Consider the following 27,461-nt stretch of genomic DNA (forward strand, 5'->3'; position numbering starts at 1 on the left):
ATCTATATCTCAGTACTTTCTGAATCTCCTATCCTGTCTGTGGTACTCAGCCCATTGGTTCTTACTGAAGATGTAAATTAAAAAATGGTTCATGAATATATACGTTTATTTTTTTATAAAAATGCTAAATAATTTCCTAACACAGCTGGGCACTGTAGTTTTTAAGCAAATGTTAATCAAACAGAAATAACTAGTGTATTTGTTTTGGCTAGTTTCATTTGCAATTGTTGTTTTTTTAAACGGATTTTAATTTTAAAAAATTTAATTAAAAAGGCGCAAATAAGTTTACACTGATTTTCACCTGGATCATATGTCAAATCGCATCCAAATGATGCTGTTTTTTCAGCTGCAAGAAGAAACAGTTTACAGTAAACAAAGTCCTCCTGCAATGTCAGGAAATGCTACCACTAATAGAAAGTGACGACACTAATGTGGAGAAAACGCAAATGAGCTGTTGATTATGTGCCAAAGTAAATTAAGCAATTAAAAAAAAGATTAAGAGGCTAAACTGCAGTTTCTATAAAAAGTATGTTGCACACCTTGGATTTTTTTCAGGTTTTGTTTATTTACCACATTGAATCACAATGGATATAGTTAAGGTTTTTGACACTGACCAACAGATGAAAATGCTTCACTTGTAAGGCAAAAACAAAACTAATTACAAATATAAGATTCTCAATACGTTTTCTATGCCACAATTAAGCATCACTTGTGATAGACATCCTGCGATGGATTTTTTTCATTAGTAGCAAGACTTTTAAAATGTTGTGTACCTTTTGGAAATCAGAAAAAAATGTTGGAAACATTCAGGAAAATACATTTTCTGTCACCATGTGAGTGATGCAATGCATAATTAATTCAGAGCAAATTAAGCTGAGCTGTATCATCAAAAAAAAAAGTTATCCAAAAAAAAGTTATCCCCATTTTATTCTGTGATGAGACAACGAGTGGCAGGGTCTGTGTGAGAATGAGTGGAAGAATAGAGGAGGAGAGAAAGGAAAGAGGTGATAGAGGAGGAGGAGGAAGAGAGTGGGAATCAGTGATAATGAGTGAGAGGAAGCCAACTGTTTGTTACTTTGCAGAATATTTCACATCAATTAGTGCTGAAAGTCATCTGTGGCTCTGAGTAAATAAGATGTCCTTGTTTTGGGACTTTTTCCTCTCCCATTATGCTTCTCAAGGAGATTAAAACCAACCTTGTGTCATCATTGACTCCCCAGGGTTTGGTTGTAAATAGAACATAAAATGCTTTTACTGGAGTGTCCGCTACTCAATCTGATTTACAGTACACTGCATGTCAAGCCTCAATCCTTAATCGCTCTGTCTTTGTGTCCGCTAGCACAGGACACTCCAGCCTACTGAAGCAGATACAGCCATGCCTTAGCTCTTTCATGACTGGAAATAAAGGCAGAGGTGTTTGACACAATGCATTATGTTTCAGTCCCCAGCAGGGTCACTGTAACGTTATTTTTCCAGCTTTTTCCCATATGCCTAACATCCGTTCCCACGGTTGTGCAGGTGTTTTGATCTGACCATGTGTGTCTGTTATTATGAAATAGAAGTGTGCCCACTGTTTATAATGAGACGGAGGCCCTGAGTGGATCATTAGTAAAAGGACTGAATTTCTCAGAGAACTGTAGAAAAGTGTAGAGAAACAGAAAAAATTGCTCATTAATAATTCAGTGAGAGAGAACATTATAAATAGTTCATGCAGTGTGGAGCAGCGAGAGAGCTGTGTTTGATTCCTCATGTCACAAAAGGTGAGTGTGTGTTGATGCCTGTGTGTATGTGCATGCATGTGTATGAGAGGAGAAATGCATACATGTTAGTTTTATTGCAGGTGTCTGTCTGTATGAGGCTGTTAGTTTGACTGAGGATTGGGAGCAGGTTGTATTTGACATGTTAGTATTAAATATGACTTAAATACTGTGCTTAAACTTACAAAACCTGTAGTTACTCATTCAGGGAATATATTTAGTCTCTCATATCAGACAATGTCTTTCCTGATTCAAAAAACTTGAACTCCTCCGGCATTTCATACAAGATTAATTCCCTCATTTAAACTTGTCTGTTCAGCCTAAACATGCCTTTTCAGCTACTCAATGAGACTCCGTCTCATCTCTCAGAATATTAAGGTGGATCAGACAAACTTCAGTTTAATATTAACATATCCTGGTGATGTGTAGCAAAGTAAAGTTCAGCTGTGGTCTAATCTGGCTCTGGTAACTGGTCACAAAAGTTTGGTCTGCCAGAAACAATACTGAGCTCAAGTAAGGCCAGTGTTTAAGTAACTTTTTGAAATTGACTTATTTACCTACAAATGGCTCATTACATTCATTACATTCTGTCTGGTAGTTATTAACTGATTATGTCACCTATACCAGCATGCAGTTATTGTACTATGTATAATAAAGCCATACATGGCCACAAGACACACATTCACACACAGGAGCACTCTCATGGTCTTGTTCTATAAAATGCTCAGCAGCGAAAAAGCAATTACAGTCAGAGACTGTGCAAGGAGACCTTTTAACAGTCTGTAACTCAGTCTGCAGTAACTTTATATTGGCTTAGTTTTATGTGCCTGGAACACACAATGCAGTAAACTATGCGGTAAGCACATGAAGAAATTTTCATAACGAGAAATTACAGATAAGGCATTGTGTAGCACAAAATTTACCATTTACAAACTGTGTTTAGTTTTAAAACATTTCTTCGTGCATATGGGGCATGATGTTGACTCAGCAAAAGAATTGCTTATAACTAGCAGCTACTGAAAGCTATGCACAGTCTAAATCCATATCTTGAATTATAGAAATTCTTGACGGAAATCCTATTAATTTCTGTTTTTCCATTTAGGACTTCAAATTGCTAGAGACTGCAGTGCCCCTGAAGACACACCCGGCAAACAGCCAACATATGTAGAACATGTAGTATTTGTGAATGTGTCGCAGCTCCGCAGGAGCACAGTTGCCGCTCCCACACAGAGTCACAGTATAGATGAACATGTCATTCTCATTCTCAAACATGCTGGAAGTGTTTTCTGAAGGTTGGCACCAGCCTGTGTCTCCCTCAGGAGTCCCATCCAAAGCCAGATGGCTGCCGGCATCATGCATCCAAGCCTGCCGTGCTCAGCCTGGCTGCTCCCAAACTGATGGTGGTACACCATCACAGGCTCAAACACCCACCCAGCCTCAATCAGCTGCTTGCCACCTTTTAATACTTCCATATTCCTGTGCACTGCGTGTTCTTATTCAAGTCAGCACACATGTGGTACTGGTCTGAGGCAAAATAATTCAAACTCACACGCCCACATGCATCTTAAACATGCTGTAAATGCCAGCATGCATGCATTCACCCCCACTGAAACACAATGCTCGGGACTAAAATTCAGTGGGGCTTGAATAATGTTAAAACAAAGTGTTCAATCTGTCAGTTCACCATTAAAAATGGATGTGTTTGGTTATTTTGTGAATACAGACACAAATGGTTTTATTTGTAGTTAATAAAGACTATAAACAGTGACACCATTATATCATTATAGTTACATACAAATATCTGATGACTGCTGATATCACTACCCATAACTTCTTATGATTTTAGTTATTTCAGCGATCAATATATTGGACTATGCTACTGACTACAATTTTAAAGTGGTAGCATCTGATGCTTTTTAAAGTAAGGCATTTTCCAGACCCTGCAAACACCCACATACACGCTCACATAAACCATTGACACCCACACACATTATTGTACTTCACCCTCCCGTTCTCTTATTTCAAATGTATTAAATTGGTGAACAGTGTGATCCTGACTTGCCTCGCTGTTAGACTGCCATTTTGCCAAAAGCAGGAATAGAGTCTTATGAAATATTTCTTTGTTTGCTTCTACCCCACTTTATTTCAGCTTTTTCTCAAATGTGTTTAGGTCTCTTACATTATACAGATTCAGGTGATATGCCAGACACATAAAGTCTTCCCCCTGCCTTGTCATTCTTTAATGTTGCACTGTGGTTGTTTTGTCGTCTTGTCTCTCTTGTTTCAGGTGTAGTTAGGATGGATCTACGCATGCATCTTCCTCTTCTTTGCACGTTTCACTGCTCTTCTCCCTCCGTTTGCGTTCCTCTTCCTTCTGTTTGCATGCCTTAGTCGAAGACTGGTGGCTTTTGAAACATTGATTGAATTGGCAATTACCTCTGGTTGGATCTCTCGCAGTTGACATTGCAACATGGGTACTCAGCCCTCTAGATTCAGTCTACGCTCTGTTGATTTAATGGCAACAGCAGGGCGATGATTTTAAACCCCCCCCACAACTAATAACACAGAGTATTTATAAAAGGTGGTACAGACACAAACAAAAAGAGACAGAGATGGAGAGAGGGGTGTGTGTGTGTGTGTGTGTGTGTGTGTGTGTGTGTGTGTGTGTGTGTGTGTGTGTGTGTGTGTGTGCGTGTGCGTGTGCGTGTGTTTGTTCTTTGTGTGGGCGGAGTCTTGTGGAAGGGGCTAATAGTTGAGAGTGTTTCTAATCCATTTTGAGGGAGTGTAGTGATCCCCTTGAGTACGGTGCTTAACCCCAACACACCATTGTAAAGATCCACCCACACAAATAAGCACCATCGGAGGATAGTAAGCCATGTTGGATGATTAAACTGAGACAATGCCATTTTGACTTTGTCTGATATATATATATATATATATATATATATATATATATATATATATATATATATATATATTAGTGTTTAAGAGACTATAATGGTGAAACAAGGGTTTTCCACCAAAGCCCCTATTTCACATTGAGTTTAAATTACATGAGGCATGTTTACCCTAAATCCTTGCGCCACAGTATACTCACTAATGAAATTCGGTGTGTGAGCGTGCTGCGGTATGACAGGAAGATGATGTGATGTACTGCAATGACTGCTTCCTGTTGAGATTACGTGGCACCCAGCACAGATGGCAGGCTGGTTTGGAGGCTTAAATGCCACTCACTCTCATCTCTGGGACCTTTGTGTTTGGCAGCAGGCTCGGTGCTCAGACTGAGCTGGAGTTGCATACACTTTGTCTAAACTCCTGTATATCACAGATCTTCTGAGAGATCCAAAGGAGCTGCTCCCAGAACTTTTTTTACATTCCAGTCTTAGTTTTTGTGCTTTTCAAATTTTGAAAATGTTGTTGCCAGCACTGTTTTTTCCTGATGCTAAACCTGAGAGAGACAGGTAATGGAAGAGGGTGAGAAGAAAATCCACAGTGACCAGCATCTTTTGATACAGGGATTGCACTGCATGTGTCTTATTCTGCTAAGCTTCTGCGCACCAAGAGTTCATTTTTCACAAGATGTCTTTGAGGTCAACCTCAACCTGTTCCAAGCCCTGCCTGCACCAGCAGTAATATCAGCTCTTTTGATGAATGACTATCTGAGGAGCACAGTGACCGTATTGAACTTAAATTACCCCTCCAGTCCTTTTCTGCGATTCTATCTTCATATGCCCTTCCTCTCTTACCTTGTGAGTGAATGTGCTTTGAAGCCTACAAGGGACCTCAGCATTGGCTTAATCACCTCTTCAGAACTCATCATCTTCAAGGCCTGGTGGCTATACTAATGAGCTTTAGCGATTCTTCAGGGGCCCCTGGCAGTGCCGTGTCTATCCTCGCTGTCAGGGCCACAGAGGTGGGCTGGAGCAGTCCTCCCACCCCTGCTACTGAGCGCTCCTGTCTCAGCACATCACTTCAGCCGCCTCATCGGTGCTCCTGCCTCTCTCTTCCCCGCAGCACCTCAGGCATGCGACTACTCCCTAATGCTGGCTTTAGGAAAGAAGGAGGGGGTTGCTTAAGTGTGCGCTATGCTTAGAGCCTGCAAATACTACAAGGCTGACAACACAAATGTGAGATTATAGAATAGAGACGTGTGGTTGTATGTAAGAGGAACAAAAAAATTCAGCCAGACAGAGGGAGAGCTATAATGAAAGGGAGCAGGAGATTGAGAGACAAAATGAAAGAGATAAAGCTCACTGATCGCTCAGATATTACATTTAACCCCTTGCTAATCTTCTCAGTGCTGCAGCTGTCAGGCAGTAGTGGAGATGACCAGATCAGCTAGTGAGGGTCTGGGCTGCTGCTCTCAGCAGCGACTGAAAAAAGTAACAACAATAGAAAAGGCAGCATGAGGACCATTACACTCAGCCAGAGAGATGGTCCTCCCACCGCCTCCATTCGGGAAGACAGTGGGGCTCCACTGCCAGTGCAGTTTGCGGCCGGGGGCGTGAAACAACAGTTATAGGGAGGGTAATAAACCCTAATTGGTTCGCTGGGTCACTGTCGTTTTTTATTTGCATTCTTGTAAACATCTTACTTCCCAACTAAACATATACAGCTTTTTTTGTTGGATTAGTGTGCTGTGCTTTTTCTACCAGTTTATGAAGATGGAGCAGAGAGGTCTGATCAATCCACTGAATGCAGTTTTAACTTTGCTATGTCTTCTGAGAACCACTCACAACTCACCACAGGGTGTGCCACCCTTTTCATTCTTCCATTAACAGCTGTAATGTGTAAAATGACTACAGCACAAAGAAGGGAAATGAAAGATATTTCATATGGACAAAATTGCTGCAATAGCCCGCATAGGAGTTTATGTTGGCCAAGGATCTAGCTTGAGATATCCACAATTGATTTTCAGACAAAGTATGAGACAACTGGAAGCTAGCTTATCCTTGAAAAAACTTTCTCCTCAGAAAATGTTGTCACGTGTGTTAAGTTTTCACTCTTTCTTTTCTTTAAAGGCCCTGCTAATCTCCTCTCTCAATCAGTGTTCCTACTATGAGCAATGAGTTCCTACATGATCACTTTTTTTCAGTCTAAATTACAACAGTTTGGTTATTTCCCTTGAGAGTAATCTGTATTTTTGGTTCTGTCTGTGCTCTCCTCAGTGGTTTGAAACGGTTGGGACTCTGTTGGGGAACCATCAAGTCATACATTTCTCTGCACCAATCCAGATTTAGCAACATTTGAACCAAATCTGATGACAGTTGACCACTGTCAATCAAATCTGATCAAACCACAACTCACAGCCCCAATGAAGCAAATTAGCTGCGTGTTAAACTCTTCGATAACACTTCAAGATGATTGGCCTTGATTGTTGTGCATTTAGTAATTAATATTTAATATATAATTATAAATATATAAATATAAAATAAATAAATATATAAAATAATGAAGCCAATTTTCTTGTTACAAGTTACTAAGCTGTGTGTCATTAGGTATATATTTATTTGAAGTGTTAAAAAAAGGCTTGCCTTTGCCATTTCTTAGTTTAAAGTATATTTGATAAATTGCTATTTGTCTTCTATAAGAGTTTTCAGTAGCTTCTTCTGTGTGACCACAGTCCTGTGACTGCTGCTGTCTTTATTTGACATTTTGTATAGTGCATTAAGTCACTCCATTTAAGGAATTCACTGCTTACTAATCCCACAAGGCCCACACCCACTCACAGGATGTTGATAACCAGGTTTAAAAATGCATGTACGTCTGCAATGACCAGCCTGTCTGAAAGACTAGTGTAGCATTAATAGACATATACAGTGTTTTTGCTGGACTTGTTCCAGTAAGGTTGTCATCCGACCAACTGCCTGTGATAGGTTACAGCTTGAATAGCTTGTCTAAAAGACCATTGTGAGATACATAATTGTATTTGCTTGGCTGCTAGCTGTAGATTTGCCTGGCATGAGTATTAGAAAATCATCTAAAATAAAACAGGGCTGAGAAGACAGCCTGATTAACTTGTCCTGGGGACAGACATATGCGACGAGACACATGACTTGTTTGGACTCGGCTGCCAACCACAGTGTAAAATACATTTGTTTGGCTGCATCTTGATTAACATTTGGAAAAACAGATGCGATGATGTTTGACTTTTGGTTTTGCCACTGCCTTTATTCTGTTTTTGCCTCGGATGAGTTTTGCAAAATGCACATCTGACTGTTTAATCTTCCTGTCTGTCCATGGGAGTGAGCATATTACCCATGGCGTCACCCTTTCTCTGTACGATGCTACAGACAGACCATACTGTTATTGACTAGTACATACATCAGACTTATCTCACTCAGGCACACTGGGATTCTGTCTTATTATCTTGCTGACATTAAGTTTGTATGTTGATTAAAGTCCGCAAAGGTGGAGAACTGTGAATGAGTCAGGAAATGTACCTGTACAATCAAGGATATAGGTAGTGTAGGAAGGTGAAAATAAGACACATCAAAGACCTTTTATTATACTGACAGCATTAGATTAAACTAAGATGAACTGTGTGCTGCTGCTCTGGGTGCTTTTTAAGCAAGATTGCAAAGGGATAAACACTGCAATTCATCTTGAATATTCTCAGGGCAAATTAGCAGAGCTGAGCTAAAAGGCTTAATGAAAAAAAAAACTAAGGAAACAGTCAAATACTGCCCTTCGCCTTCAGAACAGCTTCAGTCCTTCTTTAAATGCTGTCTTGCAAGTCCTGAAGTGTGTGAAGTGGGATATTGGATTGTTCTTGTCGTCTAGGACAGATTTCACTTCTTTGAAGGATCAAGGAGGTGGATCCACTGAATCTCCCTTAAAGATTCAGTGATATTTAGCTGTGGTGGAGGCACTGGATTAGAATTATCATTATGCTTTGTTTAGTAGTGTAGTAGGTTGGCCAGGACACTCTTGGAAAACCATTAGGCTTTTCTGCTCAAATGAAGGTTAAATAAAAACAATTTTAAATTGTACATTGTGCGACATATGCTGCTTGATTCTTGCAGATTTTTTTCATATGAAGATGGCTCCTGATACCTTTATAGATTGAAAACTTTCAGACAGTAACAGACATTGTGCTTTAGAAGCATCCTATGGCTTCCTCTAAATGTAAACCTCCCCGGATGTGGAAATGATAAAAATATCATTCTGTAGTCTGTATCTGTGTCTGACTCACTACATAAAGGGATGCATTTAAAAACATGCCTTCAGAAAAGATCATGTGGGATCACTGGGACATCTTGGTATCATATAGTGTCTTATTTATGCATAGAGAGCCCTCTATTGAGGAGGGACAGTCTCACCAGTCCAGTCGGCCCCTGTGTGTGCTAGGCAAAAAGAGGGCACCTGTTGCCCCCTCTGAAACAAATACAAACAGACAGAATAAGTAAATAAAGAGCAGAAAACATGACCTGACCCTGTGCTATTCTGTCCCTGGAGAGATGGCAGACACACACACCCTTAATGGCAGATGACACACTGTTGTCCTGCAGCAACACACTGGTGGAGAGACTGTTAGTCCCTCCCGCAAAAAAAAAAGTTGTTACACGTTTTAGAACATTCTTCTAAAGACAACACCTTGGCGATATGCTTGTTACCTGCCGTGTTTTGTACTAGAGACTAGTAGTAGTTCCCAATAAAATGTTATCATTTTCTAATCTGAAAAACTATTCGCTCAGACTAGATGCTTCATTCTTTGAATGTGACCTTTTTCAGACTGATTTGACGTTATTCTTATAAAAATAATCTCAGTGACTGCTTCGAAAATTGGCTGGTCCACATTCAGGTTGGCCTAATGAGCATGCCACTGTTGTTCAAAAACCAGTGACCCTGAGGTAGAGGAAGGAGTAGTATTCATTCAGAACAACATAGTGTGGAGATACTATATGTTGGGCCCTGCAAAACTCTTTCTGATGATGTTCTAACTATATTTTGTATATTCATCTTCAATGCACTGTGTTAGACTTTATATGAGAGGCTGTGACTGTAGTAGAGGCCTGCTTGCTCAGTGGATGATCCTTCATTTCCTGTCTAATCCACAGGCCTGACCACGTGTCCCCATTGAAGGAGTCCCAGGGGATTGACCTATATACCTGCTGACTCTTACTGACCTGTCACAGCCCTGGTGTGGCGTGGCACAGCCTGGCACACTGCTGTGACATGTGCTTGCTCATGCTTCGCACTGCGCACTTGGTAGCCTTAAACCACTGTTCATTCAGACTGTGCCCAATGGAAATGGATACCTAATAGGACTTTAATAGAGTAACCTGCCCTGCTGAGTTTTGATTCTTACTCTGAATATTACTTCACTGAAAGCAGGATTGAATACAGTGAGTACGGTTATTTGTAGTGTATTTGAATATAAACTGACTTCTACTGTTGCATTTTTGTTTATACTTGTTTATGCGCATACCTAACATGCAGTGTTTTTAGATGTTCCTTTGATCCTTTACTGGTATTGAAAGTGTGTGTGACCGAGTGTCTGGGCACCAAACTGTGCGTGACATATTTCCGCACTCACCTTAAGCTCACCCCATTCACACCTGCTTGGCAGCGCGTCCCTGTGCACATGGTAGTTAATAATTCACACTGACCCTCTGCTCTGCTGACCTTCACTTGTTACAAATTAATTATGGCCACCTCTGTCGTATGCTTCATTAATCTCTGTAAGACGCAGAACTTGAAGGATTAGTATGCTTATTTCTACCTTTGTTGTTACATAGTCATCCACTTTATTTCAGCTCTTTGTTGTTACTTTGAAGATAGATGTGGCCGTCGATTTTGTTGTGCATTGTCAAAAACAATTAATATTCAGGTAGTGATCAAGGTTGCTCTAATGGGAAAGTTGTGAAAGCTGCTGTTTATTACTATTTGGGGATAACTAATGTAAGATGGGATGATAGAGAAAATTTGATATTTAGAAGTAAAACTTTGTCGGAGAGGATTACACATGATGCATGACCGTGTTGCTGCTGATGTTCAATACTACCGTGCATTGCTGTCACGTTTCTAGTTACTCTCTTTCCCAGCAGAAAGTTTGTATCTTTTCTTTTCATAGCCTCAATTTTCTTTTACATTCATGATCTCCATTGTGGCATGAAAACTACCACTTTCATGTCATGTCATGCTGTATTGTCCACTGATAATTTAGCTATATTTTGCTGTAAGCCGCCTACAATTCAAATTTTGAACTTGTGCCTTCCAAAAGACAACCTCAAATGATGGAAATGATCCTCCTTTCTTTCCTGGTAATGAACACCTAAAATATTATATCTCTGTGAGGTATGCGATTGCGTTTAATGACGGCTGACATTTCTTGCTCACAGCTTGTTGTCTGGTTCCTGGCAGAGAAACCATGCATGGGACAGAGTCTTGCTGTGAGTTGATTGACTGTGAGAGGCGAATACTTAGGTTGTGTAGGTTACACACAGTATGTGTGCTTGCACGTGTGTTCGTACACTTTGCTGATCAACATGTGAAAATATACATGGTGTGTGCATGTGTGTGTGTTTGTTGTGTGTGTAAAGTGGGACAGAGGGTGTGACTGCCATCGCAAACTTTGCAGGGAATAAGAGCTAAAATTGTCTTTAAAAGGTTGGTGTTAAATATGCAGCCTACTCCAAGTGCAATATTTAGCAGGATGCTGGAATCTGACTCTGTGAGCGCACTGTTTGTTTTTGTGTTGTGCGCGTTCATGGTGTTATGTGGGTGTGTATGCTCCCACGGGACTCCATATCTCTCTGTGAAATTCTGCACTCTCTGGCTCCCTCCATGGGTAGGAAGTGTTATAGCTTTTCATAGCCCTCTTCCCTCATCAGCAGTTTGGCAGTTCGTGTGATTTATGATTCCGAGGATTCTGAGTTGAGCTGGTGATTCTGATTCCCTGAAGAAAATGTTTTTCAGTAGCCACCTCTTCTCGTATAGATAAGCTCCCACTATTGAAAAAGAGAGACTGTGCATAGCTGTGTTTCAGCTAGAAGGTGCAGTCACTGGCCCACTGGGTGTTTAAAATGTATGCAAAAATAAATCAATCACTGCTTCAGTATTATTCAAAAGAAAGAAATGAAGACAAATCAGGTGCATGGACAAAGAACAAACATTTAATTAACTGAAACAATACATGTACAATGTACCGTCTCAAATTTCCATGTTTTGTTTTTCACATTGACTGTACAAAGAGGCACTTCGAACATGTTGGACCTAGTAAGTGACAGTACTCTATGGTATGCGACGTCATTCTGAGGAAAGGCAATGAATGTTTACAGGTAAATTACTGCATAGAGAAACATATTAGATCTTTGAAGTACCTATAATCAGTATTTTGATATTAACAGTGGCTCACATGACAACTAGTATTTGAAATGTGTTGCTTGTAGTAACAATCCGATCATTGTTTTGGTTTTGTTCACATGAGCTTCATTGTCAGATGACATCAGGCAGCTGTTTTCGGCCAAAAAGAAAAAGCAGTAAAACCCCTTTGTATGCTACCTGCCCGACAGAGGCAGGTAGCATACCTTTTTGTTCACCCAGAGAATGTTAGTGAGTAGGGTGGGTGAACACAGTGCAGCGTTTAACAGCTAAAGAGCCAGATATTTTTGCTGTCTTAAGTTGAAATGGTTCTCCATTTCAACTTAAAAGGTACTAATATGTCAAGGTTGTGTTTAGAGCTTGTTTTTGCTGCCCCCAAGTGGCCAAAAACCTATTGCAGGTTTCAGTGTGATACTTCAGAGTACCCAGGTTTAAATAATTGATTTATTTTTTATTTTTTTATTTTAATGAATCAATTACCAGATCACCTGAAAAGTTGTGGGTGACTATTTCAATAATGGATTCATCTTTTTTTCATGGAAAAATGCCAAAAATGGTGATTTCAAGATTTCCTGCTTTTCTCTGTTTTATATTATTGTAAACTGAATATTTTTTGTCGCTTTTGACTGTAGGTCTGACAAAAAAGAAAATTAAAGCCGTTACCTCCTACTCTGAGAAACTCAGATGGACATTTTTGAATGTTAGATACGCAATTAACTGAGAAATAATCGCCACAATAACTGATAATGAAAATTATTAGTTGCAGCCTAAAGTATTCATAATTGTGATATCTTTTTTGGAGTCTTGTACTTGTGGAAGTATGTAAATGGTTGATTACTATGCAAACTACAAAACATAAACAATAATGGCAGTTTGAAATCCTCTGGAAGACACTCTGCAATTTATTTTTTTCTTTTTCTATGAAAACTGGCCAGCCAATTTGTCAGCTACTTTTTGTACTTCCTAGTCGTTGTTTTTTACAAATTCAAGAGTACCTTCTATAGCCGGAAGTTCTTCTGTTGGATTTGAGTACTTGGTCCTATTGCTCCATTACATTTTTGCAATGTTTGCCTTTATTGGCTCATTTCAAACTGAGAGAGACAGTTAACATGGTGGGATTTTTATTCAGCGTGGTACATTCCTCAATCAAATGAGCCACCAAGAAGCCCCATCTGTGCACTTTTAATTTTTTGTTCACATACCTGCTTTTAGCCTTGGTTGCCATTAGGGGTTTGCAGTCTGGATAATTAATATACACTACTTTCCTTCATGATTCTGTTAGTGTGCTTGCTTCATTACATAATTTGGTGAAATTATACCCAACTACACTTGAATAGACATTGGACAGATGCTCGTGCACATGCATGTACTTGCACTCAGATTGCACACACACACACACACACACACACACACACACACACACACACACACACACACACACACACACACACACACACACACACACACACACACACACACACACATACAGTAAATGCTCATACACACATTCTGTGAGTGATCAGGATTGTAATGTCTCAGCAAGCTCCTCCGAGAGAGGGATCAATCTATAAGAATGGGATCAATCTCTCTGACCTTTTCCTTGTGGTAACCTGCGGTGTTCAATCTCTCATTATTTTGACAGTGAAAGGGCAGCTTTTCCGGCTGTGAGCTGACAGGATGGAGCATCACTACACTACGGTGTATCACAGCAGAGTCAGGCTTACTTGCTAACTGCCCTCTCAGCTTCACTTTTGGTACTGTGTCAACTGAAATGCAAAAATTCCCAAAACAGAATTCACATTTGCTGTTGTACTAAACACATCAAACACTTTTGCTTCAGCTGCACTGCTTTACAATTCAGACCTTGTGGCAACAATGATAGAGCTTAAGATCATTTTCCGGGTAAGTGGTGTAATATTTACTGCATATATGTATAACTGTGAAAAAAGACAGCTGTTGGAGGAGCTGTTGGTGAAACTGTATCTCAGTCTGAATGTGTGTACTCAGATTTGTGAATGTCTAAAAGAATTTACAATTCTCAATACACATTTACTGATTCATGTACAATAATACCCCTGTAAACATCTTCACTAATGACAGCACATATACAGAATACGTTTTCTTCATTTGCTCGTGTTTTGCTTACTCGCATGTGGTTGTTAAGTTGCAGTGCATTCAGCTCTCAGGGCCACCGTAGAATTACTCATTTTCTCAAACACAGAATACTTAGATAGAATTCAGTAGAGTTGTGCTTGCTTTAAAGCCAGTAACTTTTCCCTCTGGCTCCTTTGTGCCAGGTCCCAAAAGGTTAAAGTAAAATATGAGATATTAAATTCGACATATTGAGATTTTGATTAGAGATGCAATAAGTCCATTGATACTATACCGGCACTGGTGACGGAAAAGACTCTTAAAAGGATGCAGGTTCAATTCCAGTGTTCATCAGAAACCGTGTGTTCAGTGTTCAGTCTCGTTAGCTGCAGCTCAGTTAACCCCCCCTGCCATTAATGAGGTTGGCAGTTCAACCTAACCAGATGATCTCACTAACAACCTGAGTCTGCTGCTGCCATATGACGGCGCCACACACACAACGAATCCCCCAAAAACACAAAAAGTGAGACGTCGACGTCAGTTTCTTAATTTTGTTGAGTGTTTTTTTTCTTCTTCAAAATTAATTCTTTTTTGCTGAAGAAAATATTTCATTAGCCCTCTCTTTTGTAGTTGTAGCTGCTGTTTGATTTCTGTGTATTGAGCTGCCGAAGTGTTGTGCGTCAGAGGTCAGTTAAAAACTAGAGGGGGATGGCCACTGTGAATTGGTTACTCTGTTTTCAGGGTCTCAGAAGCGCAGAGGCTCAGTCCTTTATACAGACTTGATTTATCTCCACATGGTTTGGGTAGAGGTGGGAAGCACAGCCCACATTGCTCACTGCTATACACACTAAAGCACTCTACATGAATAATTTGCTACTCCTAGCTCCGGTTTGGCCTTGCTCCTCTCTCCCTTTCACCCACGCAGTGGTGTTATGCTGATTCAGGAGCAAAGAGGGGAGTTTGGCAGTGCCAACATGGCAGGAAAAAAGCTGCTCCATGGAAGAAAAATGTTCATTAGTATCTTTTTTAAATAATTAATTAGATTCTACTTTTATGAAAATGCCCAAAAAATAGTAAAATCAGATTTGATGGCTTTGAGGAAGTTAGAAGTGAGTTGAGACTTGTCTTTTTGTCACATAGCATGTCTTCACTGTCTATATTGTTGCATAGCTTCAGTGGTTTTCTGTCTCTCCCATTGTGCATTAGCTGTCCACAGACACACAGACGCTTGTCTATGACATTTCAACATAACTTTTTTTTTTTTTATATGAGAAAGAACCGACACAGATGGCTAGATCTGAGGGTACTGCCGTGTTTATATATAGCTTCTCAGTAGAGAACTTGAGAGAGATGAAAACAAAGCCAGTCTGTCTGTTTGGCATGGCAGTGGCTCCATCCATGCTTCATGGTCTCAGTTGAGACACCATATTCCTGTAGGATTTGGGCACATTAAGAAAGGTTTTATCTTGAACAGAAAAAGAGCATCAGTGAAAATAGCATTTAACACATAGATTTCAAATGTAGCTACCATATCTTTCTTTATTGTCTCATATTGTATTTGGGTTTGGCAGCTTATTGTATTTAGGAATGTCACTTTCTCAAACCAAGTGGGAAAAGTTATGGCACAGTTCTCACTGTGGGTTTTACCATCCTTGAAAGGTTTTTTTTAACGGCAAAGTGTTTACCAGGCTCTTATTCTATCTCCTTTTATGCTGAAAAATGTAGTAGTTGCCCACACTATTCCTAAGCTTGCTGAAGCATTATCCACATCGAGCTGTATATTTTCACAGTATTCATGATTCAGATGGCATCATCTCTAAAGGAGGGAGTTGCATAAGTTCTCACTCATGTTGCATAATGGCTCTAATTGAGTTATTATGAGGTTCCATGTATGCCTTGTTCCACCAGTCGGTGGCACTGCTCTGTGTTCTGTGACATTCTATTGATCACAAGCTACGAGGTGTAATTTTATTTTGGCTAGACCTGTATCAATTGCAGCTTTTACAGACAGTATATCCATAAACAACTCTATAGTGACATATCCACAAAACTTGATTCTCACCACTATCATCAACACAATTTCAATCAGTAAGAGGCAGCTGTTTTTGGTAAAGCTGGCTTCTATAAACCCACTGTCTGAACACTGTACCTATCTAGCCCCCAACAGCAGACAGACAGAGTTAGCTGGCTGGTGAAGAAACTCAAACATCTAACAAGCTAAACACCCAGGTATTTTTTTCTTATGTTGGTGATGACCAAACCATTGCTAAAAGTCCAGCAAATATAAGACTTGAATTTGTCAGGTGGCCGGAAACACAACTCCAATGGGATCATAATGTTTCTCGCTGTCTACTGGACGTGTAATTGGGTTACTGTTTGCTAACATGACACCCATAACAACTTGAAAAGCTGATAATATGTCAGCAGCTGTGTGTCTCAGCTTGTTTTGATAACTGATAACTGTAGCTTTAAATATCTATAGTGATTCTCTGTTTTGCTTGTCACTGAGGCAAACATGCTGTCTACAACAGCCTCACATCAATAGAATTTTACTTGTGATGGGCAGGCGTTTATTAATTTAATTAATATATAGTAATAGGATCACATATAGTAAATATTATATATTTTGTGGCCATTTTCTTCACCACCACCTTCTTTCTTCTTCTCATCATCTTAATCATTATTCCACCACCACCTACTTCTTCTTCCTTTTCAATTCATTTTTCTGGTCAATTTTAGCTGTAGCTTTATCTCCCACCACCCACTTCAGCATGTGACTTATTATTTTTTTGTAGATTCCTTTGCTTTCACAAATCAGTTTTACTGGACAAATATTAGAAATATCCTGTGATGGTATGTATCCAGCCTTCATCATTGTCAATGAGCCAAACCGCGTTTTCTACAAGAATCCAGAGGAGACACAAGGAGCCCTGAGAAGAACAAATAATCAATCTCACTCACACAGGGCCTGATCAGTTTCTCTACAGAGGTTTAGTACGAAGTGAAAAATAAGACAGAGTATGTCCTAGTCTCAGACCTTATCTGGAGACTTATCTCTCAAATGCTGGTCTCTGGGGTCTCTAGATTAAGATCCCTATCATGCTGTTCAGATCTTCCTGCTAACTAAATGATTGTCACTCTCTGTCTACCTGTTTTTGTCTTACTTGCACTGTTGTCTTTTGTCAATTATTTATATCATTCATTTGTTCTTTAGGATACTCTCTGTGTAAGAAATTTAGCAGAAGAGACCGAATTCCAATAACTTCACCAAGTACTGATTATATTTAATCGTTGCAACATGAGGAAGCTGTAAAAATAAATAATTTATTTGCAACCTTGCATCTTGATTGTTTGGACTGCAGTAAAGATGTCCTCTGATACAGTCATTGAAAACTTGCATTGTTTGTATTTATTAGCTTTTCCTGGGCATGTTGTTGAATTCTATCCTCTATATACTTTTGAAGTGTGACATAAAAGTAAAATAAAAGAAATTATTTACTGAGCAGATTCTAATCAGCAATAGAGGTGTTTACGAGGTTATTTGTTTTGTTGTACGGGTCTGTGACACAAGAACGCTCCATCTTCAGGCCCCAGGCACAGATTATTATCATAGAAATGGAGGGCTGTGTTAAGAACATGGTGCTGCCACCTCTCTTTTCAGCTTTCTTAACCTGTAATATAACCATTTCTTTTCATTGAGCAGCTTTATCGATCTGCTTCATTGACCTGAAATTGAATCTTATGTTAATATCCTGTCTTAGATTTTTAGCCATGTCAGAATCTACAACTACCACCAAATGTACAGCTCAGTGAGGATGATTGTGAAGGACCAATCCTGCTTTTTCAGATAGAATGTTTGCTGCGGGCTCCATGAAAGGTCTAATGACAGTTGCACCCCTCCAATCTAATAACAGATGTGTTAATTTGTATTCTCACAGCACTCTTCCTCTGTGTGCCCTGATTGAGAGTACTTAATGTTGTCAAATGATTAAGTCTTCTGGAAGAGATGAAAGGCCTTGTTTGGACAGGCTTTGAAATATTCAGTTATTCAGATTCACTATACTGAGTCCTTGGCACTCCATGATTGTTTATAAAGCAACAACTTTCTGATTTAATTTATTTAACTAACAGATACATTTATATTTCCGTATTCATCAGTCATCATTGATAATCAAATAATGTGTTCACACAGTGTCAATATCAAAGGAAATGGCAATGTTGAGCATAATTTCAGATTGCTGCCACTATAAACAGTTTCCCTTTTTGTTTACTTATTATTGACATGTGGTAACGTGTTATATATAGATAATTCTAAGAAAACTCTGAGTTTTAAGATGTGATTTTTGCTCATGTACATGAACAATAGAGTTTGTTAAAAGAAACCGTGAACTTTCGTCTAATTATTTCATATCAGCATTGCTGATTGCTGTTCTCTTTGTGCTTGCTTTCAGAAGAAAGAATGGCTGTGCTTGAACTGCCAGACGCAGAGGGCTCTGTCAGGAAGCTTGGGAGATATTCCAGCTCCTGTTGCACAGCCCGTGGGATCCCCCCGGCCACCTGCAACAGTCAATCAACAACCACCTCAGCAGAAAGGGCCCAATCAACTTTCAGGGCCTAGGCCTGCAGGTCCTCAACAACAGCAGAAACCACCGGGTCCCCAAGTAAGTGGCCCCCTCTCTCCTGTGAAACAGGCAGCGCCTGCTGCTCAAACCAAGGGGCTTAGCCAAGCTTCCCCTCAAACCAAGGGTTCTGCCCAACCTGTTCCTCAACCCAAAGGTTCATCTCAGCCACCTCCCCAAACTAAGGGTCCAACACAACCCACAGTTCAGAGTAAGGGTCCTCAAATGAAAGGTCCTAATCAATCACATGTTCAAAGTAAGAGCCCTGTTCAGTCTGCTAACCAAGTAAAGTGCCCAAGCCAGGCCAAAGGACTGGCTCAAACAAAGGGATCCGCTCAGCCCTCTGTTCAGACTAAGGGCCCTTCTCATCCTTCTGGTGCCAAGGCTTCATCCACCCCTGGTAAAGCTGCATCCAACCATACCAAGGCCTCTGCCACCCCGTCCAAAACAGCACCTACTCAGTCTAAACCCACAGGTAACAACCAGGCACGCAAACAGCCGCAGAGCCAGGACAAGATTAAAGTCGCATCTAAATCTCTAAAAGAAGATGTCAAGGCCTCACCGAAGAAGGCATTGTCAGAGACTGTCACTTCACCGAAAGACAAGAAGATAGCTGAAGATGCACAGAAGTCAAGACACCATGAAGTGAGCTACCTGCAACTTCTTCGCCTTCACCTGTTACTCTTTTTTATTTTTTTATTTTTTGCTCCATTTGAATAATTGTAACCATTTCTCATCATCGTCATCGATAACATCATTGCAATTAATCTCATCATCATCATAAAATCATAATCATTTTAATCATATTGTAATCTGTTTTATTTTTTATTCTTCTGCTCATGATTATAATTTTTGAAGTTAAGATGTTTGTTCTCTATTTTTATTAGTGTTTTCTTCTATTTCTTTTTAATAATCATAAGTTCCATCCTTTCGCCATGCTAATTTTTATCTTAGTTAGTTAGTAGAAGTTATCATCAGCTTGTACTATTATTACTTATGTAATAATATTTATTACATAAAAGTGCTTCATCATTACGTAATCACACTTTTATTAAAACGATTTCTTCATCATCATAATATCCTTGTTATCATCATCCTCATCCTTGCCATCCTCCTCTTCATCCTTATCATCGTCATCATCATCATCGTCAACACTGTCTCCATCCGTTCCCCCATTTCTCAATCTTGTTTTGTACACTTATTGTAACTTTATTTGTATCAAATGCAAGCTTTTTGTTTAATGTGACACTTTGTGATGATATTTTAAGCATTCTAAGCATGTTCGTTATTCTTCAACGGTTGGAAGAATGCAATGGAGAATGCATCAAAGATGGCAATCAAGCATGTAACTAAATGACATTTGTCTGTAGATGTTTGTATCTTCAGCTGTCCGTTATATTCACTCTGTGTGTCAGTGTATATATCCATCTGTGTGTACATAACATTTAAAGGCAAACTCAACCCAAATGGATAAAATAAAAGCTTTAATAAACTACAAAATAAGATTATGTTCACAAATAGGACAAAATAAAACCCTGATCAAGGGTTCAGAGTAATTATCCTGTTGTGATTATTATATATTTCAAAGAATTAAAATGTTTAGATTAAGTTAGCCATTTTTTCATAAAAAATGTATAAATGTTGCTAACTAGTTCATGTATGCGAAGTCAAATTCATTTGATTTCTGAAACAAAAACACAATACAAAGTAAATATTTGGGTTGATTTTAGCCTAAAGTGTTACTATATCTGATTTTTTGATTAAACGTTTGTTCTTTGCAATGTAATTATTCTCTAATATCTTAGTATTAGTGACTATTTCATCTGTATAAGGTCCAGTACTTTAATTTTACTCTATATTATGTAAAAATGCACATAAAAATGTCACTGCTGAAGAGTTTGATGAAATAGTCAGATACAAGGTGTGCCTTGACAATTGTAATAGACCGTGCCATGAGTTAATTTAGGAAAAAATTATGCCTTTTTTTGCTTCTGACCTCTCCGTTCCTCTTTCTCTCTTTCTTTAGGATTACAACAAATCAAGTACACTGAGTTTAAGTGACACTGGATACTCTTCAGATGGGATCTCCAGCTGTCAAGGGGAAATTACAGGCCAGATCCGGGAGGAAGGAATCAAGCTCAGTGAAAAAGGTGCTTCCATCCCCTCAGAAATCACCAAGCTAGAGAGTTCCATGAAGCCTCTGCTAGAATCAAAGCCTGCCTCGGACCAGAAGCATAGGCCACATTCATTGTCAGTTGGACAGGAACAGGACTATAGTCCTGATGATGATGCAGCAAGGGATGAATCAGAGGATGACCTCAGTTGCAAGCTTCGCCATGATTATGTGGAGGATAGCAGTGAAAGTGGTCTCTCGCCACTGCCAGTAAGACAGAAGAAGACACATAAAGATTTAACAGATGAGGACTTCATGAGAAGGCAAATTATGGAAATGAGTGCCGATGAAGAGGAGTTGGAGGAATTTGGAAACCAGAAGACTAAAAGGGGACATAAAACCAGCGGGGATGTGAGCAAAGACAGACGACGACTCTCTCAACATTCTAATAGTTTTGAGGATGACAGCAAGGTATCAGAGGGTGCATATAAGGCAAACGAAGAGGAAGATGTTGTAATGGCTGGAGGCCTTCGACGTTTTAAGACAATTGAGCTGAATAACACCAACAGCTATAACCGAGACATGGAGCTTAGTACTGAGCATGACCTGCGAGAACCAGAACTAGAGATGGAGAGTCTGACTGGTTCTCCAGAGGAGCGGTCCAAGGGGGAATATTCATCCACTCTGCCTGCCACCACTCCCAGCTACACCTCTGGAACATCCCCCACATCTGTATCGTCCATGGAGGATGACAGTGACAGCAGCCCTAGTCGTAGGGCAAGACTAGAAGAGGCAAAGCAGCAGAGAAAGGCTAGACATCGTTCCCATGGGCCACTGCTGCCCACTATAGAGGACTCATCTGAGGAGGATGAGCTCAGAGAGGAGGAAGAACTGCTAAGAGAACAGGAGCAGATGAGAGATCTAGAGCAACAGAGGATCCGAAGTACTGCTCGAAAAACAAAAAGAGATAAGGAGGAGCTACGGGCACAGAGACGCCGGGAAAGGTCTAAAACTCCACCCAGTAATCTCTCTCCTATTGAGGATGCATCGCCAACAGAAGAACTGAGACAGGCTGCAGAGATGGAGGAGCTTCACAGATCATCATGTTCTGAATACTCACCTTCTATGGACTCAGAGGCAGAGGGCTTTGAGATGATTGGTGGAAAGCTTTACAAATCAGGAAATGAATATAACCTTCCAACCTTTACATCACTCTACTCCCCTACAGAAAAGACATCAGCAATGTCACCATCTGATAAAACACTAAAAAGTGCAGAGGAGGTCTATGAGGAGATGATGAAGAAAGCACAGCTCTTGCAGAGGCAAGGACAAACAGCTGATCAGCAGAGAGGTGCCTCTCAGCCTGACGGTAAACAACATCTTGAAGCAGGAACTGTCCTAACCCCCGGCTCAAGCCCAACACAGGTTACTGCACCAATGTCCTTCTCCACAACAGGGAGTGAGCCAAGAATGCCAGGAATTCATGCAGCACAGCATCTATCAAAAGAAACACAAAATAGGATGATGACACAGAGTGCCAAAATTGAAGGTGTCGTTGGAGCTGCCACAACCAAACCCCAAATCAGTCAGACTGCCACAACTAGACAGGCAGGTAGCACAGTGACTGCTGGTAGCAGAGCAGGCTCTCAGAGGCCAACTCAAGCATCACCTGACCCCGGAGCTTCCTCCCTAACCTCCAAAGTCTTTTCCCTTTTCAAAGGTCCCAGCCCCCCTGTCTCCCCCACCACTTCCCCAGCACAAAGTCCAACACATATGCCATCTGTGCGACCCACTGGCAGTAGTGGAAGGCAGCTGCCATCCTTGCCTGCTGGTCCTACATCGGCTACAGCACCCCATGGAGCTCAGGCACCTCAAAGGGCAATTTCACCACGTCTTGCACGACAGCAGTCCTCTCAAGATTCACCAGTGATGGTGATAACACTAGGCTCTGAAACAACTAGCCCTGCTAAGCCACTGACTGTAAATTCTTCCACTTCCCCTTTGTCATCACCAACACAGGTCAGTTGTAAAACATTTTATGGCTCCCAGCCCTCTTCTACAAGTTCACCACAAATGCATCCATCTCAACAGTCTCTTAAACATTCTTCACAGATGGTCCAAAATGTTGAAAAAGTAAATGTTGGTATTAGCACAGTGAACACAACTGCACATAGTCGTGGATCTATGGAAAATATATCTTTTTGTAAAATCTCAAATATTCCAGGGACTTCAAAGGTTCTGGGTCAGGGACAAACACATCCAAGCACTAATGTGGTGGATCTGAGAGCCCCAATGAGGCCTGCCCCAATTATAATGACAGACCAGGGGATGGACCTAACATCCCTTGCATCTGACACGAGAAGATACTCTTTAGGAGCAGAGCAGCCGACTGGAAGGCACACAGCAGTGCAACCTCTTATAATGAACCTGAATGCACAAGAGCAACCACACGTATCTGTATCTACACCGACCACAGTTAGTGTCACAGTTGCAGGTTCAGCATTCATGTCCCAACCCAAGCAGCCAGTAGTGTATGGAGATCCTTTGCAAAACCGTGTGGATCTGGGGCAGGGGGTTGGATCAGCTGTTTGTTTATCCCAGAGTAAGCCACCGATTACTGACCCATCTATTCCAAAAATTGATGCTTGCCTGGAGAACCTGGGTATACAACAGCAACAATTGCAGTTACAACAGCAGAAGCTCCTGCAGCAGCAACAGCTTCTTGAGCAGCAGCTCCAGCAGCACCAACAGCAATCCTCTTTTGCTCGTTACAATTTAGCTAATCAGGTCCAGCCACTGCTGATGAAAAAAGACCTTGTAGTGAGCCAGACAAGCAGTGCCCAGCCTGTAGTGACTGCTAGTGTCATACCTAAAGTATCCCCCCTGGCTCCACCATCAGGGTCTGGAGCTCCTGCTTCTAATGCTCCCCATGAAATCTACGGTGGAGTTGCCTTAGAGCTAAAAAGAAAGCCAACAGCAATGAACTTGTCCACAGGTAAGCCCCATGTTATGATGGTGCAACTTGATGATAGTAACACATCGCAGGGGGGCACAGTGACTCAACTGGTAAAGCAAGAGGAATCTCCTCCACCTCCTCAGGTCTTGGATCTCACGGGACAGATCAAACCAGAAAACCAGGTGGCTTGTTGTGATGTTGTTTACAAATTGCCCTTTGCTGGTTCCTGTTCAGGGTCATTCACTCAGAAGCCTACAACAGTATCCTCAGATAAAAACCCCACCACTGAAACCTCTCAAGCAGCCCATCCTCCCCAACCACCACACTACAATAACAGCCAACAACAACAACAACAACACCAGTCTCAAGCTACACAAGGAGTGACAGAGGAACATAAACCACAACAACCACCCATCCTCCCCTCGGGAAGAATACAGCCATCAATGTCTGACACTAATCTGCCTTCCATGACTGATGCTAGTCACTATCCAATCAATGTCCAGGGGGGTCTGTCGGTAGATCTTAACAGCATGAGTCAGGCTTATGATGGTGGATATCTTGGTATTGGAGCACAGTATGGATCTTACACAGACTTGCGTCACCAAGGAGATTTTGCGGGCCCCTCATTACCCCTTCGCCGGTATGGCTCCATGTCAAATATCAACTCCGACTATGCCTACAGTTCACGTGACCTAAAAGGATCACAAGACTCCAATCTTGCTCAGTACAGTGCAACCACTGCCAGGGAGATCAGTCGCATGTGTGCAGCTCTGAACTCAGTGGACCAGTTTGGGAGCCGGTATGGAAATAACCCTGAACTGGTACCATATGGGGCTGGAAGGGGTGGATCTTTAGGTAGGCTTAATCTCCAGCAAAGCTTAGCTTCAATAAGAGCAAACCTACTGTATGGTCCAGATGGAAGACCAACAGCAAACGGCCAAACCCTAACAAACCTAATAAATGCCAGACAAGCAAGTATACGCGCCTTGTACCCTGCTGCTATGAGAGGAGGTGATGGCATGATATATTCCACAATAAACACTCCCATAGCATCTACCTTGCCAATTACCACCCAGCCTGCCTCTGTCCTGCGTCCCATGCCAAGAGGAATTTACAGACCATACCCTACAGGTGTAACAGCTGTACCTTTGGCTAGTCTTACCAGGTTGCCTCAAGTGACTCCGAGAATGCCTCTGTCAACACAGGGACCATATTCCTACCCTCCAAACCAGTATCCTACTTCAGCTACACCATTAGGAAGTGTGCCTCCTGCAAGCAGCTCACACCAGGAAACTCCAGTGTACCTTGGAAAGCCTTTAACAACAGTTGCTCCGCACACAGCAGCAACCATTCCACCAACCCAACCTGCAGCACACTTGGGAGCACAAAATGTACCAGCACCTGGTATGCAAACAACAGCAGATCAGCAAACAGACCAGACTCAATTTATCTCACAGAGTGTTACGTCCCATTCCCAAGCTCAAGGCCAACCTCCAACTGCTCAGCCAGTGCAGGCACAAATGCAGCCACAGCAGTTACCTGCTCAAACCGAACCTTTATCTTTGACTCAAACCCAACCTCAAGTTCAACCCATCAGTCAATCTCAGCCATTGGTTTTGCCACAGGGCCAGCCACAAGTGACAACCCAAGGTACTGCCCTAGCACAGAGTTCCAAACTTTCTCCTCCCATTGATGCACAAAAAGTTCAGGAAGAGGAAAGACTGAGTCAGCAACAAGAACATATGCTGCAGCTAGAGCGAGAGAGGGTTGAACTGGAGAAATTGCGGCAGCTGCGCCTACAAGAAGAGCTTGAAAGAGATCGTATGGAGCTTCAGCGACACAGAGAAAAAGAGCAATTACTTGTTCAGCGTGAGATTCAAGAACTGCAGACAATCAAACAGCAAGTCATACAGCAACAGCAAGCAGAGCGGGAGACACAGCTCATTATGCAAAGGGAACAGCTGGCCCAGCAGAGAATGCAGCTTGAACAGATTCAGTCTCTGCAGCAGCAGCTCCAGCAGCAGCTGGAGGAGCAGAAAAGGCAAAAGACAGCAGCAGTGGAGGCAGCAGCTGCTGCTGCTGCTGCAGAGGCAGCCGCTGCATCAGCAGCTGCAGCAGCAGCAGCAACATCTGCCCAGGGTGCTATACAAGGGGTAGTTGTTGGAGGAGGGCCCCCTCAAGGGTTCATTATCTGTGACCAGAGTGGTAGAGTTATTCAACAAGATGGACAGAGTGTTCAATTTTGGCAGGATGGACAAGTGGTCCAAGCTGTGGTAGCTGCTCGACCTATTCATAGTTCTGCCTCTGAAATGTCTTTGAGGACCAGTGACAAACAGGCGGATTCCAAGATTATGAAAAAGCAGAATTCCATGCCTCGGCTGAGGGATGGCTCAGAGGACGACTCTGTAAAGAGGATTACAGACAGCTGTGTGCAAACAGACGATGAAGATGCAGAGGACAGATTCATGAACAGGCGTAGGAGAACAAGGCGTATTGCAGACTGTAGTGTGCAGACTGATGAGGAGGACCAGGGAGAATGGGATCAGCAGCCAGTAAGGCGCAGGAGATCACGTGCATCTAAACATTCTGAATCCAGTGGTGAGACTAAATCAGAAGGGTCATGTAAAGTGGCTTCTGCAAGTATAGCCATTCAGACCACAAATGATTCGTCATGCCAGACAGAGCCCGACCAGCTAGGCAGGGTTTCGCCTGCAATCCACATAACCATGGCAGAGACCTCAAAGGTTGACCTATTACATTATATAGCCGCCCCTGAAAGGACCCACAAAGGAGAGAGTCTGGCCTGCCAGACAGAACCAGAGTCTCATTCTCAGGGTGTGGTTGCCCCTCAACTGAGTGTCCCGACAACTATCAGTCCGTACTCCACAAGTCTGCATATAGTAGGTGCAAACACATCAGATCCAACCTCTCCTAGACTCCAAGGAGTTGCTAAGTTTGAGAGGAGGAAACCAGACCCCCTGGAAATTGGCTATCAGCAGCAACAAAATGAGTCTCCATCTCGTCAGCCTCCCAAATCTCCCCAGGTGCTGTACTCTCCTGTATCTCCATTGTCTCCTCATCGCATGCTGGAGACAACATTTGCCTCCCAAGAGAAACTCAACAAGGCCCATGTTACACCCCAGCAGAAGGCCTTCACTGCTGAATCACCCCAACGCCACCAGACCCTACCAAGACCCATAAAAAGTGTGCAGCGTTCCATGTCAGATCCCAAGCCTCTCAGCCCCACATCAGAGGAACCTGCCAAGAACAGGTTTTCTCCATATCATCAGCAAGCTGTGTCCAACAGTCAGGTACAAAACCGTCACTTTTTCATCAAGCAGAATTTACCACTTATATAAATGTATGAATGTTTACCAAAAATAATAAATAGTAAATAGTAAATAGAATCTAAAAAATAAATATATATATTTATATAAATACATAGTAATGTGTTCAGAAGAAATATCTATTTTAGAAGTGCAGAATCCCACAAAGTCTTCATTAGTTTTCTTTAAATAAATTTACAGTGCACAGTGCCTAAATAAAAGCTTAAACTAGAGACTATATAAATCCTCAGGGATAATGACTTAGCCCCCCCA

General features: G+C 41.4%; 1 protein-coding gene across 1 annotated transcript in view; it reads left to right on the top strand.

The window, feature by feature from the left end:
- Nucleotides 1–27,461, top strand: part of bsnb (bassoon (presynaptic cytomatrix protein) b) — a 58,760-nt gene that overhangs the window by 24,997 nt on the left and 6,302 nt on the right. Inside the window, exons 4-5 of the mRNA XM_040116362.1 lie at nt 18,626–19,438; nt 20,820–27,173. Of these exons, the coding sequence (XP_039972296.1) occupies nt 18,626–19,438; nt 20,820–27,173 (7,167 nt within the window). The remainder of the gene's footprint in view (nt 1–18,625; nt 19,439–20,819; nt 27,174–27,461) is intronic.

The sequence above is a fragment of the Xiphias gladius genome, chromosome 21 (assembly GCF_016859285.1).
Source record: "Xiphias gladius isolate SHS-SW01 ecotype Sanya breed wild chromosome 21, ASM1685928v1, whole genome shotgun sequence".
NCBI classification, from domain to species: Eukaryota; Metazoa; Chordata; class Actinopteri; order Istiophoriformes; family Xiphiidae; genus Xiphias; species Xiphias gladius.